Below are 17,308 nucleotides of genomic sequence, written 5' to 3'. Positions count from 1 at the left end.
TAAGTCATATTGGCAGATCAAGTTGTTGGATGAAGCCATTTGTCCTATTATGGTGTAAATATTTTACATTGCTCCCCAGCAAGACTGGCACTACACCAGATACTTCTATCTAGGGCCCACTGAAATGGAGTTCTGTGGCACACCAGTTATATACAGTAGTGTAGTAATATGTTTGGGCACTATGCATACATTTATTGCCAATAAATACTATTGCCAAACGGGATCAAGACAGCTCCAACCTTGGACACGTTTATATCAAAACTGAAAAGCCACCTGTTTAGCCTGGCATTTATGTCCACATAACTTATCTGAGACAAGCTTATGTGCTTTGGGTCCCATGGGAGAAAAGCGCTTTACAAATGTTTGTTGTTGTTGTACATACCTGCAAGTGTATGATATTAGTATCATTTAACTGTATGAATGTACATAGTGCACAAGATATCTGTATAGATTTAAACAGTGAGTCAGTCAGATGTTAATTAAGTTGCTTAAGTTGGGAATGCTTTGAAGTGCCTTTGTGTTGGTTACCTTGGTATTTATTATAGGGGGGTGATCAACACCAATATATCACAGGAAGCCAACTGGAGGGTCTTTTGCATTTCAAAGTTGAACTGTGTGTACAGTTGTCTATGGTAAGACAGCTCCTTATGGGAACTACCTGACTAACTAACACAATAAGATTCTGATACCAGATTTTCTTGTCTCTTGTCAGCCAATCAGAACACATCCCTACTTTGGTCAGTGAGATTCTAAGAGTATAACTTGTGAAGCTCTTATACTCACGTAGATTGATAGATTGACAGTAACGAAGAAACATAGACACATAGACACACACACAAAGATATATGAGTTAGGTTAGGGAGAAGTCCTGAAGGCTAATCCCTATAGAACAGATCCTGTGGGCACATTTAAAGGAACTCTGTATTATTTGCTGTCTCTGGGCTGGATAATCGAAATAAATTAGCTTAATCTCTGGAAAAGAACCGTGGTTGTTTCCTTTTACCTGGTTGTGGTAAATATTGGAATCTCCAGTATATTTGTAGTAATATACTACATCTACATGATCACAAGTATATAAATCAGTTTCCATGAAGTGTTATAGCCCTACTAAGGGCTTGCTTGAGGGCTTGATCACTGATTACCTTTGGGTTTGTGTGAGTCTCAGGACTCTCCCGTTACATGCAGTCTCTAAATGCAGTAAATCCAAACAATAAATCAAGTGGAGTTTTATAAATGACTAAATATGCCCAGGAGGACAAGCCAGATTGCAACAACTGTACCAGTGAGCACCATTTGACACACAAACCAAAACCAAGTAATCTGATGGAACATGTCTAATGCCCCTTGGCCTGCTGGGAAATCAGATGACCCCTGTGTACATGTTTTCCCAGCCATACCGTTCCAACTCTGGGGTTGCCACTGCTTGAGGCAGCAGCCCTGATGCCACCCCCTATCCTGCTCCATGCTTACAACGTTTGTGCTGGGTCCAAGGGGTTCATTGCTGTAGTTACCGAAACATTGGATTTTGCATGATTAAATAAATCTTTTTGATTTATTTTTTCCATGAGTGCTTTATATATTATATATATATATATCCCTGATGAAAGTTCCTGTTGTGAACTGAAACGTCGGATAAATAAAAACCTTGCAGTGATACTTTTCTGTATATCATTTATTTTGGTTATTTTCACAAAGTCCCGTGAGTGCTGGCCTCCATTGCTTCTTTATATATATATATATATACTGTATACACACACACATCAACAAAACAGATGTGTTTTTATTGAAAATCCTCAATAAGCACAACTTTCCCTTTTTTGCTTTAGTTTATACAGGAGCAGTGGCCAGCTCCATGTTGTAGCTCCCACCCTTCCCAGCTACAGTCAGGTGATCCCAGTGGAAACAGTAAAAGGGCAACCATTTGGGGGTTTAACCTTGAAAGCAAGCAAGTTGCAAGTAAAACTTAGACCCTTAGTTAAATGTATACCCAAGCAGTAGATTCTTAATGAATCATATAAGTAAGTGTAGGACTGGGCAGAAGGGATGGCTTTGATGTATTGGCCAGCTTGAAGTATATTGCAATACAGTATATGGACAAACAATCCCTGTTTTGCTTAAAGGGGAGTGCATTTCATGGTAGTTTAATGTACAGAATGTCTTAATGTCCCATATATAGTGATAATGCAGAGGATTATATAAGATTTGATTTTAATCTAACCACATAGGTTGCCTCCCATGTGATCGAATCATTATGTTCGAGAATTGGTTTGTGTGTCTAGCCTAATGGAAGAAACACAATAATAACATATTCAGGAAGGTCCACAATTATAACGTATTCAGGAACCTTATATAATGCAATAAAAAATGTATCCACATAAGATATAAAATTACTGAGTTAGTATTATATTTGCGGAACAGATACATATTCCTATTTGAACATTCTTAATTAGATATAAGTCTAGAAATAAACTCCAAAACTAAGACCCAAAGTTGTATACTGTTTACCTGTACAGTTGTGTGGAGAAATGCAACTCCATAGAGCAGTGGCTTCCACTGTGGCAAATTGGTCACATCAAGTAGTTCCTGAGAAATGCCAGAATATGTTCTCTTTAATCCAGCCTTTACACCTATAAAAACAATGAAATACATTTTCATGTTAGGAAATAAATACTTTTTGTGACTTTTGAGACAGACTTTAGATACATAGCCCAACAATAGCCTAAAGTCAGCAACATCCTATTTACAATATTGGTTTTAGGTGTCAGCAGCACTGCAATATCGATGGGTGTATATATCCAACACACTGAGTATAAGTATTGACTTATACCAGAATAATGAGGCCCAGCTCATAAGACTGATGCCCAGAATTGCAGTCCAACAGCAGCTGTCTGCCTGTATAACCATAAAAATGCCTTATGCTTCAGGAGAGTCATTCCCACCTTTAGGTGCCACAGACATAAATTTCAAGAATTGTTGCTAGTGATTCCTAAGTGGGATATTTTTACCTTATTAGGCTTGGTATTTTAATTATGGGACAAAGTCGGTGAGCCTTTACACAGGCTACAACATGTGTTTGAAAAACATGTCTGTTATTTGCTGTTGTGTTTTTTTTTATGTTCTCTAATGTTGATGAGTCTGCCCTGTAGTGTCTGTAGGGCATCTCCTTGAATATGTTTTATAAGCATTCAAACAAGACCTTATAAAGTTTTATATTCATACTGTTGGGAATATAACCATTCTAAAAAATGTATCTTTGTATGAAAAAAAAAATAATATTCAGCTTATTTGTGTTGCAGCCGATATAGCTCAAAGACTCATAGCAAGCCTGTGTTCAGTCTCCACCAGGTTCCATTCCGTAACTCTTTTATTTCCAAAAATTAATTTTTTATGCCCGACACTTATCATTGTGCCAAATGACACTGCATGAGCTTAGACATAAAGGTACATAAAGGGTCCTTTAATATTAAACAGGCTGAGAACATATTGTAGGAACCCATAGGATTTAGCACTCCTATGGCTTTAATCCCCTACTAGTTCTTTCTATTACTGTTACTGGGCAGAGTCCCATGTATCTACTTTGCACTATGCATTATACCTTTTGGTTGTTATGGTTGTACATGTCCATTACAGACTGATATAGTGTCTAGCAAGGAAGTGTGACTTCCTCTGTCGCTGCCTGTCTGCTACCTAAGAACAGCTCCCTTTGAGCCTGGGTGCAGAAACAGGCCCCAGTAAAGCCACATTATCCCAGAGACCATCATACCATCTGGAGAAGTTGGGGACAGGGCCCGTGAACAAGGTTTAAGTAAGCATTGCAGTTTTGTAATAGCACTCTCTAGGAGAAGTGAGATAGTTAGTATCTAGCAAGCAAGGGCAGCCTAATAGCCCCATCAAGGAGAATTAGTGTTCTGGAAGTAGCTTTCCACCCAGCAATGTTGCCTCAGCAATAGGGCCACGGAGTAGAGATAGGAGACAGGCTAGAATAAACCCTGATCCCTACTCACACGGAGGACTCTCAAGCTAGGCGTTATCAACCTGAGGAATAAGGTATCTATCCATACCTACCTCCAAAGGGGTATTACGTTGACAGGTGCATTTATCCTGCCCAGACTCTACCAAGAGGTGGGGTAAACCGGTGTGTGCCTTCCTTTGTATTGTCCTAAAGGGATATTGTCATCTACCCTCTATATCTGCATGCGTTGTGAGTATCTGATAACCCTGCTTACCATCTTTGTCGCTGACAATAAACTTGTTACTAGTTCATCAGCAAGAACCTTTCTGGCGTCTATTCTTACCAACTGCACTACACAGCTGAGTGAGCTGTAGTTCACCCTAGGCTCTGTTAAGGTCTCTTCCACCTAAGTGAAGGCCCATCCTAAGAAAGAGAGTCGCATGTAGCACATGCTCTCATATCACTACTAGCCTGGTTTTAACCATTTCATAGCCAAAATAGTGTTACAATATCTAAAATTGCACTTTGTTCATCGTGTAATGTAATTGCCCTGTAAGGTCTTTTGCTGCTAGACAGTGGCTTTTGATGAACCACTAATGTCGGCAGAACTCCCTATGGATCCGTCATGTTGTTTACTGTTCTGAACCCCATTTAAATGCACTTTATAATTTTAAAGCAAATCTGTGTCTTTGTGAATAAGACAGAGAACAGGCTGAAATAAAGCTGCTCAAGATAGTAAAAGCCAGTATTTTTTACTTTCATTCTGGCAAAACTTGGCCTTCCCCTAGCATTAAACCAATACTTATTCTGAGAGGGATATAATGCATATTTAAGTAATTATCCATAAAATTGCTTCAAGCAATAATTCTGGCAGCCTAACCCATGGTCACAACAAAAACTGTGTAACCTTATTAAAAACAGAATAAACTGAGGGTATATTTATCATGCTGTGTAAAAAGTGAAGCATTACTGGTGATGTTGCCCAGGGCAACCAGTCAGCAACTATATTCCAACAGTTAGAAAACCAAAGCAAAGCATCTGATTGGCTGCTACGAGGAACATCACTGGGGATGTTTTACTCCACTTTTATCACAGCATGATAAATATACCCCATACTGTACTGAGTAGGAGGAGCTTGGATGACTGTTTGAGCTCCTGCTTTGTTAAACTGAAGTAATATTTGGCAAAGTCTATTTTGTGTAAATGCAATGTGCTAGCTGACATCACTAACAGTTTGTAAATCGCCACACTATGGTGCTTGCAATCTCCATATTTTTTATCATCAAGGTTTCATTAACATACCCTGAGGTGGTTCATTTGTAAATTTTACAGATGACTGCAGAAGATTAATTGGAAATTTAGGATGAACTTCAGTGGTGATCCAAGTCCTGAACCCATCATGTACTGTTTCTGTTACAGTGACAGTATCCAGAAGCTCATCCATAAAGTCCAGACCAAGGTGACAATTCTGAAGTAGTAACCATCCGCCATCTTGCATTGACTGGTTCAACAAGCGCCTGGCATGAACCTCTTGGCCTTGTCCCATGGAGATAGCACGACACGGAGCATTCTGTAAAACAGCACACTGATTTAGAACTTCGGCTTCAATGGTTATTGAAATAATATGTGCATGATACAAGATTAAAGGCAACAGAATCACTAAAAGATCCAGTGGAACCATCTTAATATAAGAGATGGAATAGAAAAGATAGCAAACTGCAAAACTTGGAATGATTACATGTGAAACATAGCAGGCTACCGGAAAAGGCTGCTACATGCAGATAAGTATAAACATGTGGCTATTGTTAATTTGATATTCCTTGATCCTAGTATAGAGTTATATTCAGTATTAGGTTTAGTTTTTGACAGATTTAAATATTTTTTTTATTACCTACAACAGCTTAGGGAGAGGGCAATACCTGAGAGAATAGGATATTCCAAAGAAAAGTCCATTAAGTGAACTCTTCCAAGTAAACCCAGCACACAGAAACCTATACTTACCTATCTATACACTCACATACATAAACCATATATACCAATATCAATATTAACTGTAGCTTTTTGTATCACACTAGCCTTGGATATTATGCTTGTTTAAGAACTCATTCAAGCCCCTCTTAAAGACATTAACAGAACCTGCCATTACAACTAGGAATGCACTGAATCCAGAATTCGGTTCGGTATTCGGCCAGGATTCTGCTTTTTTCAGCAGGGTTCAGATTTGGCCGAATCCACGGTCCTGACCAAACCGAATCCGAATTAGCATATGCCCTAGTATGCTAATTAGGATTCGGTATTCGACCAAACATGGATTTGAGGGTTCGGCCAAAGCCAGAAAATTGGGTTCGGTGCATCCCTAATTACAACATCACTAGGAAGGGCATTCCACAACCTCACTGCCCTCACTGTGAAAAACCACCTACGCTGCTGCAAATTAAATTTCTGTTCCTCTAATCTAAAGGGGGGAGGCTCTGGTGTAGTGATCATTTTTATGTAAAAAAGAACATCCCATATTTGCCTATAATCCCCTCTAATATACTTGTACAGAGTAATCATGTTCCCTCGCAAGCAGCTTTTTTCCAGTGAAACCAACCCCAACCTTGACAGTCTAACCCATCTAAACTCAGTTTAAATTTTCCATCCTTTTAACCAGTTTAGTGTCTCTGCACTCTCTCCAGTGAGGGCTTTGCCAATAAATTGATTTCCTGAAAACTTGGTACATAATTTCTTATATACAGGTTAAGTCTAGAAAAACAGGTTGTTTTTGCGTGATGACTTTGCTTCCCTTGAAAATGTTTTGTGGACACAAATGGTGACCATCAGGTTTAATTTTATTAGGCTTACAGAGAATGCATGTGGTACTGCAAACCTTCATAGTCTACAAACATTAATGTAAAATAGGCTCTCGCCACTAGAGCATCAGGCATGACCAGGAATGAATCCAAGCAAATTTGCAACAGCAGTGTCTCTTTGTAATACAAACCGGATTCCAAAAAAGTTGGGACACTAAACAAATTGTGAATAAATATTTTGAAGCTAAAATATTTTGAGCTAAAGGTAGGTGCAATAGGTCTTACTACTCAGTCACATTGTTTGCTGGGGGACTTTATTTTAATTGCATCACAGACTCAAAGTCATTAGACAGTGTAGGACTCACGTACAATGAGGGGCCTTGAAGTGGCACGTGAGCTTACATATTTTGGCCAAAGTGTGGTACTAACACCTCATTTTTTGTAAAAATTATTTTTAAAGGCAAACTAAGCGCTGGCAAACTTTCTTTCTCTTTGTGTATAATTAATGGCTTTTTATCGTTTATAGCAGCTGGTCAACTCCAGATTGTGGGTTAGACCGAGCGCTGGCACAATAGTGTGTTTCTAGCAGCTGGTCAACACTACAGCGTGGGTTAGACCGAGCGCTGGCGATTTCTTTTCTGTGTTTTGTGTACAAATTGTGAATAAAAACTGAATGCAATGATGTGGAGGTGCCAACTTCTAATATTTTATTCAGAATAGAACATAAATCACGGAACAAAAGTTTAAACTGAGAAAATGTACAATTTTAAGGGAAAAATATGTTGATTCAGAATTTCATGGTGTCAACAAATCCCAAAAAAGTTGGGACAAGGCCATTTTCACCACTGTGTGGCATCTCCCCTTCTTCTTACAACACTCAACAGACGTCTGGGGACCGAGGAGACCAGTTTCTCAAGTTTAGGAATAGGAATGCTCTCCCATTCTTGTCTAATACAGGCCTCTAACTGTTCAATCGTCTTGGGCCTTCTTTGTCGCACCTTCCTCTTTATGATGCGCCAAATGTTCTCTATAGGTGAAAGATCTGGACTGCAGACTGGCCATTTCAGTACCCGGATCCTTCTCCTACGCAGCCATGATGTTGTGATTGATGCAGAATGTGGTCTGGCATTATCTTGTTGAAAAATGCAGGGTCTTCCCTGAAAGAGATGACGTCTGGATGGGAGCATATGTTGTTCTAGAACCTGAATATATTTTTCTGCATTGATGCTGCCTTTCCAGACATGCAAGCTTCCCATGCCACACGCACTCATGCAACCCCATACCATCAGAGATGCAGGCTTCTGAACTGAGCGTTGATAACAACTTGGGTTGTCCTTGTCCTCTTTGGTCCGGATGACATGGCGTCCCAGATTTCCAAAAAGAACTTTGAATCGTGACTCGTCAGACCACAGATCAGTCTTCCATTTTGCCACACTCCATTTTAAATGATCCCTGGCCCAGTGAAAACGCCTGAGCTTGTGGATCTTGCTTAGAAATGGCTTCTTCTTTGCACTGTAGAGTTTCAGCTGGCAACGGCGGATGGCACGGTGGATTGTGTTCACTGACAATGGTTTCTGGAAGTATTCCTGAGCCCATTCTGTTATTTCCTTTACAGTAGCATTCCTGTTTGTGGTGCAGTGTCGTTTAAGGGCCCGGAGATCACGGGCATCCAGTATGGTTTTACGGCCTTGACCCTTACGCACAGAGATTGTTCCAGATTCTCTGAATCTTTGGATGATGTTATGCACAGTTGATGATGATAAATGCAAAATCTTTGCAATATTTCGCTGGGTAACACCTTTCTGATATTGCTCCACTATCTTTCTGCGCAACATTGTGGGAATTGGTGATCCTCTACCCATCTTGGCTTCTGAGAGACACTGCAACTCTGAGAAGCTCTTTTTATACCCAATCATGTTGCCAATTGACCTAATTAGTGTTATTTGGTCTTCCAGCTCTTCGTTATGCTCAAATTTACTTTTTCCAGCCTCTTTTTGCTACTTGTCCCAACTTTTTTGGATTTTGTTGACACCATGAAATTATGAATCAACATATTTTTCCCTTAAAATGGTACATTTTCTCAGTTTAAACTTTTGTTCCGTGATTTATGTTCTATTCTAAATAAAATATTAAAAGTTGGCACCTCCACATCATTGCATTCAGTTTTTATTCACAATTTGTTTAGTGTCCCAACTTTTTTGGAATCCGGTTTGTAGAATGGCTACTGCAAATAAACCTTTATGGTTCTATCTGTTGGTATTTGAGGCAGTAAATAATGGTTGGATACGTATATAAATGGGTGTAGCATGGATAAGTCGGAAATGCAGTCATCAGGCAATGCACAATTAATTTCTGGAATTTAAAGTAAGTTTATTAATGCACAGAGGTATGAGCTAAATGAGTGATAGCAGCACTATGTGCCATGAATACACACCCTCTAATACACAAGGAATGTTCACCCCTGACCTTTTGTAATAGCAGATGATCAAATTTCTGACCATCATCCACTGGCACATAATGATGAAAAGCATCTGTCTTTCAGTTATAACTATTTTGCAAAAATACTGTCTTGCTCCAGTTTCAGTTTCATGTGACCTAGGACATATTGCTTTATCCTATGTTGTCCTAGCATGTCTGCTTTGATTGCTCTGCCTTGCTTGCTTTAAGTCCACTTCTCTTTTAAACCATGTGTATTATTGCAGTTTGCAACTAGCTTCAGTTCCCTGACTTTCCTTTAAAGCTGAAAGCAGCAATGCATTCAAAGTTCTGTTCTCAATGAAACTGTGGACAGTACATAGGTCACTCACCCTGGTCTCATAGACAGAATAAAGAATACATCTGAGGTTACTAATTCTAATAACAGGTGTTCATGAACTGGAGTTTATGTTGCAGTTTGAAATTCTGGTGGGTGTATTCTGGAAATGTACTATCCCCCCCCCCCAAAAAAAAATAAAAGATTAGATTACTTTTAATTTAGTTCATTGTCAGCATCATATTTTTCATAGCAGATGTGCTACTTCTCTGCAGCTGCACCAATGCTATAGTCAGTCAATACTGAACATGAGATTTCACTCACTGATGGGAAATTGCAAAACAGGTATAAGGCCATTAATGGAAAATTATACCCCCAGAATGAATACTTAACCAACAAATAGCTAATATCATATTAAGTGACCTATTAAAGAATTTTACCAAACGGCAATATATCAGTACCTTGAGCCACCATTTTGGAATGGACCGTACACCTCCGAGATCACCTGCCCAGAAATAAAGCAGTTCTAAGGCAGTACTTTGTCCATTAATTAGCTGTTGTGACCCAACATGTATGTGTGCCCTTGGTTTGTGTGCACCAGGAATCATATGATCCAAGCGGGTGACCCTTAGTACTTAAAATGGCCATATTCTATTTAGGATTAGCCAATGGCTCATACTACTAGAAAGGATATTTTTACAAAAATGGTTTATGAAGCACAGTTTTATATATTTTTATAGAGACCTAGGAGTCAGGAGTATAGTTTTCCTTTAAGATGTTCTTTACTTGGTTCATGTAGTAATCTCTGTGCACACAAAAGGTGCAAAATGTTCTTTACATGGTTGTTTTACTAAACTATTTTGCACTACGGACCCAAATTTGCACTATATTAAGACATAGAGCTACACATTTACATGGGCAGCAGCTCAAATGAGTTTTGGTCACATCTCTTCTTCACTTACCTAGCACATGCCAGGGTTCTGCTAAATTTGCACTTTTACATATGCACAGAGCCTTTACTTGGTTAATGTAGTAAACTCTGTGCAGACAAAAGGTGCAAGATGTTTTTTAAATGGTTAATTTACTAAACTATTTGCACTTAAGACCCATAAAATACTTGCATTGTACCTGTATTAAGACATTGGGCTAGCAGCTCAAAGAAGCTTTGGTTACACCTCTTCTTCACTTAACTTGTAGATGTCAAGGTTCTGCCTAAATTTACACTTTTACATAGGTATCAGGGTATACATTGGTATACAAAGTATTTTATAGGCCTTGAGTTATTTATCACCTTGTTCTTCCCAACCTGCAAATTATAAGCCTATTATATCTAATTTCCAAGGTTTCTCATATAGATATACATTTATAATTTAAAACCTTAAAGGAGACATTTTATATAAAGTTCATATTCAGTTATAATATTCAAGCCCCCTCAAAAATTAAAGCATTTTACCTCCTAAAAATGTCATTATATATTGCATACACAACCTCTCAAGACAGAAGCCAGAGTAAAATGAAAGATGGGAGTGTCACTTCAGTCTCCCACAGGAAGTGGTCACAGCACTGACTGACAGGCTTTACTCAACAGTAGCAGGAAAAACCCCTCCCAGTTTCCTCCTTCTGTGTCTCTCTGCCTCTGCTTGTGCTGCTGCCAGGAAGGGGGGGGGGGAAGGGGAAGAGGAGCAATAATAGCAGGCAGGCAGACAGGGGAGGGAGGGGCATGAGCAGAGCAGGAATTGACAGCCTGTGACATCGCAAAGCCCTTCCCACCCTATGCACATTCACTGCACTTTAACTAGCTGCTGCTCTGTTACCGAAGCCCATCAGGGCCTACTGCTCCCAGCCACATACTGAAGAGTCTAAACCAGAAGCTTGCAAAAGGGGTGGGTAGAGCACAAGCAGTTTTCAAGCAGTTATGGACATATTTGAACCTAAAGGTATTAAAATACTTCTATGTTACATTATTTAAAGGAACAGTAACACTAAAAAATGAAAGAGCTTTAAAGTAATAAAAATATAATGCACTGTTGCCCTGCTCTGGTAAAACTAGTGTGTTTGCTACAGTAACACTACTATAATTTATATAATAAGCTGCTGTGTAGCCACGGGGGCAGCCATTCAAGCTGGAAAAAAGGAGAAAAGGCACAGGTTACATAGCAGATAACAGATAAGCTCTGTAGAATACAATAGTGTTTTATCTGTTATCTGCTATGTGCCTGTGCCTTTTCTCCTTTGAATGGCTGCCTCCATGGCTACATAGCAGCTTATTTATATAAATTATAGTAGACTTTCTGAAGTAAACACACAACTTTTACCAGTGCAGGGCAGCAGCACATTATATTTTAGTTACTTTTATACACTTCCATTTTTTGGTGTTACTGTTCCTTTAACATGGTTTAGTGCATTGTAAAAATGTATGCTATATGTCTCCTTTAAGGGCAAGGTAGTTGAATGTAAGATAAACTATGTTCCATTACCAACCCTATAGAGTACACAAACCCTTGTGGCAAGTAATATGATTTTACGAATACTCAATATGATTAAAATTATAAGCTCTTAAATAGCTTATAGTGATGCTTAAATAGCTTATAGTGATGCTTAAATAGCTTATAGTGATGCTTATATTAATGCTAGAGAAGAATTGCTAGAAAAGAAAAAGTGGAACCTAATTAATAAACAATAGTATGAACTGACAGAATATAAAGATTCAGATTTATTATGATGCAAGGGTGGCATGTGGGTAAAGTTTAAAAAAAAGTGCGTATGTTGTTGTGTATTTACATATACTGTTTTGATTTTCCAAAAAAAAAAAAAAAAGCAAGCTGGCAACCTTAACCTGGCGAGTTAATTTTTTTCCAAAAACATGCTAAATAAGTCACTCATATTTTACCCAGATCTCAAATCATAATATATCTTCCCCAAAGCTGTAATCAAGATTTTAAAAATACTTGCTGATATGCTAACCCTGGTAAACAGCAGTCTCTATTTTTGCAGTGAGATGCACTGCAACCTTTGATTTCTAAGGTTACTGATTAAATTAAGTGTTTTTAATAATGTTTAATTATTTGAAAAACCAAGGGGACCTCATAGCATAGAAGTCCAACTCCTATTCTTGCCATCTGTGTTTTTAACAAATTCATAAATGTAAGACCCCTGTTTGTTATAAATGAATGTAAAGCACTGTGTAACTTGCTTGCACTTATATTGTAGTGTCACCCACTGTGACCTACAGCACTTATATTTGCCTATTTGTGTCTGTTAGTTACCCTCCCATATAGATTGTAAGCTCTACGGGGCAGGGACCTCCTTCCTCTTGTGTCCTCGACTCTTAACTTATTGCTGCTGTATTTATCTGTATTTATTATTATACTTTGTATTTATCTATTATCTTATTAACACCCTGTTTGTATTAATGTATTCTACTGTACAGCGCTGCGTACATAAGTAGCGCTTTATAAATAAAGATATACATACATACAAATAAAGGATGATGATAATGATGAGGATAAAATGACTATTGTACATAATCTTCATGGAAGCACATTTGTGTTGTGTATTTTGAATTAACCCAAAGAAAAAGAAAGAAAGAAAAATTTTGTTAATGGTGTTAAGCTTAAGGCACACTCATGATTTGTGGATATTTTGGCAGTGTCTGCCATGTATTTTTAAGAAAATATTCATTAAATAGAAAAAGAACATAAAAATCCCCAAGATAAGACTATAAACACTGCAAACATCTGTGACTGGGTCCAAAAATGGACATTTGGAACTCCTAGCAGTTTTACGTGCATTACTGGTATTAATTTTAGACTACATGTGTGTATAGGCTATTTTAAACCCAGACACGTAGGATTTAAATTCCTTTGCTAATGCAGAGAAACTTTACTTTCCACCTGATGAGGCCAAATCAGGACAGGGCAAAGAAATACATCTTTGCGTAACGCATGATATACATTATCTGACTGCAACAAAGGAGACATATTGCACACAAGGATAGGATTTATTTTTCACTTTAAAGGAGAAGGAAAGGCTAATAAATAGTTAATCTCAAGCTGCAGGCATGCCTTCAGTTGTCTCAATAGTGCCCTTAAGTCCCCCATATTTCACCTGTTCAGATGATCAGAAGCCAAACAGGAAGAAAAAACGCTGAGTTCCCATAATGCCTCACTCCTGCACCGAGACTGAGACCAAGGGGCACATTTACTAATCCACGAATCCGAATCACGAATGGGAAAAAATCATATTGGAAACGAAAATTTTGGAAGATCGCAAATATCACGAAAATGCTTCCGAAAAAATCGTATTAGTCACGATAATATCGTATTGGCGATCCGAAAATCACGAAATTTTTGTACCGAACAATTGTAAACAGCGGTAAACCTTTCCGATTTTTTCGTACAAACGGCCGAAAAAGTCGTGCGCCATACGAAAAAGTCGCGCGCCGTAACAAAAAGTCGTGCAGACACCCGAAAAAAATCGGCAAAAATACGCTCGGGATCGTTTGCATGAACGCTCGAGCGTTCGTGCTTTCGTAAATGTGCCCCCAAGTGTACATGCTCAGTTTGTAGATTGTAAGCTCTTTTGGGCAGGGCTCTCTTCACCTCTTGTATTGGTTATTGATTGCTTTATATGTTACTCTGTATGTCCAATGTATGAAACCCACTCATTGTACAGCGCTGCGGAATATGTTGGCGCTTTATAAATAAATGTTAATAATAATAATTAGTAACACTATGGGGCACATTTACTAATCCACGAATCCGAATCGCGAATGGGAAAAAATCGCATTGGAAACGAAAATTTCGGAAGATCGAAAATATCACGAAAATGCTTACGAAAAAATTGTATTAGTTACGATAATATCGTATTGGCGATCCGAAAGTCACGAAATTTTCATACCGAACAATTGTAAACAGCGGTAAAACCTTTCCGATTTTTTCGTGCAAACGTCCGAAAAAGTCGTGCGGCGTACGAAAAAGTTGTTCGGTGTACGAAAAAGTCGTGCGGACGCTCGAAAAAATCGTCGGAAATACGCTCGGAGCGTTCGTGCTTTTGTAAATGTGCCCCTATGAGTCAGCTTCCTGCTGATTGGCTCAGATCCACATTCCTAAGGGGGGGATTTTTGAGGGAGGGGGGAGCAGAAGAGGGGAGAGAGCTGCATGTCTCTGACACATGAATTACATACACAAGAAATCTTTTGACAGAGAAGTCAGTGCAGCGTTTCTGTGAGCGCTTATGGCTGTATTTACATAGACCTTTCTGTTAAAACTTACTTAGTTTTTACCTTTCTTTCTCCTTTAAAATCAATTTGCCAATGTCTGTTTCTATTTGTAATATGGGCGAAAAGTGTACCAAACAAGAAGATATTTTTAGAGTGTTAACTGACAACACTGAGAGGCAATATATATGTATATAAATTTATGGGACACGTGATTTTCAAGTGAACCTAAGGTTTTTCATTTTGCTATTTGGAGGAAGAATGCAGTAAACAAGGACAAACTACAGGCTTGATTATAAACAGCCCTATGTTTGATCCAACATTCACACAAGAAGCATATTTATTTTTATAGACAAAATAATCTAAATTATGTTTAAAAACAGAATAAGGGCAATAACTAACTCATAATAAGGGAAAAAAACCTAGGGAAATATTATGCTGTACTTTGATTAACTGCAAAAAAACAATTAACTCTTATCACCCTGTGCCCATACTGAGAAGGAATTACAACTAAAAAAGATCAGTATAATAGATCTGATTGTTCAAGGCACATTTTAATTGGCCTAGTCTGTTGAAGCAAAATAACATACAATGCCACATTTTTCTTAAATGGGATATACATAGAAAATGCAGGGCTGTGCTGAAATATCAACACCAAATGCGAAGCAAAAACATTAGGCACTACATTCCATTTAAACGTGTGCCTCTTTAGGTAATGTTGCAATATAACAATTGTGATATATACTGCATGCAAAACAATGAGCCCTTTTTTCATACATAAAAGGCTATTGACTATTGGTAATACATACAGTATTCAAACTCAGGTTTAGTAATATCAGCTGTCTCTGGGTCATCAATAAATACAATACAGGTTATGCCCTAATGCAATGGTACACACAATAGTCTCACAATCTTTAACATAAATCAGTGTAATCTCTGGTGCCCATGCATAATTACTTTTATAAAAAGAACTCTGGAATATTCTCTTATTAGATGTAGTTTTGAAATTATGTATGTAGAACAAAAAGCTTATCATAGACTTGATATTTCTTACCTTTGACTTCGAGAGACGTTCAATATTTTCCGTTGGATCCGACCCCATAGACAAAAAGCAAACAAGTGGGGTTCTACAGTCACTTTCAGCCCACATAGCCTCCATGTCAAGAATAAAACCTTCCGCATATTTTACACCCAGAGATTCAGCTATGTAATGTCGAGCCTAAGGGAGATATATGTAATATAAGTCACTGTGAATAAACACGTAGATATACCGTAATAATTTAGATTTGTGTAGGTGCTTTGCTAAGCATCTTTATGAAAGAAACCTCAACATTTACTGTCTATTATGTTGAGAAAACTTGTCTACTTGCCTCACAAAAAGTTAACTACCATGGGCAGAGTATGTTTTCCTTTCCCATTAAATTTGGCATTTTTTTAAAAATATGGTTTAACTAGATATCTGTTTACTATTTATTTACCTGCTGACTATGGTCTGATTGTAGCAGACACATTTCTATCAAACCAAAATGATAGTTGAAAATATGAAAATGGGTAAATTTTTTGTCTATATAATGTGTATATAATTCTGTCTGTATGAATTGCACAAATAAAATGTAGGGATTCAACCCAGCATTCAAGTCTGAAGAAATTAGTCTCACAAGAAAAATGAGAATAGTTAATTAACAATATTAATACTATTGGCTTAGCTGTAAAAGCATATTGCTATAAAAAGGTCATTCTGCATATAAAGATTTCTTACTGAAGTTCAGATAAGGAAGAAACACTATGTGCACAGCCAGGCTTCTGTACTGTATGCTTGGTGCACAGTATTTCGTGAGACGGCACTCCCTTCAAATTATCATTTAAAAGGAAAGGATGCTGCTGGCACACAAAGCTGATCTAAGGAGGAATAGCCTCTAATTTTATTGTGGTTTTAGCATAATAAACTTATTGGCTAGCCATCTTTGATCGGCTTTATGCGCCAGTAGCCTTTCTTTTAAATTTTTTAATAAAGTGCTCAGTGTATATCATTCCCAAGTTATGGAAGCACTGAAGGTCTGCATTCACGTATTTATTAAGTACAGAGCAAAACAGAACAGGGGGAATATATAATTCTGTTATTATACAAAAAAAAATAATCAGAAGCACTTGATGCACTTTGGTTTCAAAATAGGGTCAGCTGCAAGAGGAGAAGATGCACCAGTGCCATACCAAGTAAAACTGTGCAAGTTTGAAGAAAGTCTAGATGCCAGTTTATACTGTTGTATACCAAAGAAGAATATAATATCTGGAAACAAAATATGTTACCTGTGCAATGGTTCGATCTGGGCACCAGCTACGAATAAGTAGAAGTCTTCTGAATGTATCTAAAACATTATCATAACCATCAGGTAAAGGAGCCTCTTCTGGGGCCTCTACATCAAACCATGCTTTCCAGTTCTTCTCATTTCTTGCCACTTGACCAAGAAGATTGTTAAATGGAGTAAGGTTTGATAGCTGCACCAGATTAAGCCAGGTCATATCAAGTATCCATTTCTTTGGCTTTGGCTCAACAGAATTAAGATCTAGAGTTGCGCCTCCTGAACAGACAAAAT

At 38.0% G+C, this 17,308-nt stretch overlaps 1 protein-coding gene across 3 annotated transcripts in view; it reads right to left on the bottom strand.

Annotated features, from left to right (window-relative positions):
- The window catches only part of LOC100488102 (dynein heavy chain 5, axonemal), a 267,205-nt gene that overhangs the window by 41,988 nt on the left and 207,909 nt on the right, over positions 1–17,308 (bottom strand). For all 3 annotated transcript variants that reach the window (XM_031903513.1, XM_031903511.1, XM_031903512.1), the window contains 4 exons: positions 17,022–17,293; positions 15,769–15,933; positions 5,255–5,522; positions 2,506–2,627 (listed from right to left, as the gene is read on the bottom strand). In XM_031903513.1, the coding sequence (XP_031759373.1) occupies positions 2,506–2,627; positions 5,255–5,522; positions 15,769–15,933; positions 17,022–17,293 (827 nt within the window). The remainder of the gene's footprint in view (positions 1–2,505; positions 2,628–5,254; positions 5,523–15,768; positions 15,934–17,021; positions 17,294–17,308) is intronic.

This window comes from Xenopus tropicalis, chromosome 6, assembly GCF_000004195.4.
Source record: "Xenopus tropicalis strain Nigerian chromosome 6, UCB_Xtro_10.0, whole genome shotgun sequence".
In the NCBI taxonomy this organism is placed as follows: Eukaryota; Metazoa; Chordata; class Amphibia; order Anura; family Pipidae; genus Xenopus; species Xenopus tropicalis.
This window is presented reverse-complemented; position numbering and strand designations above follow the sequence as displayed.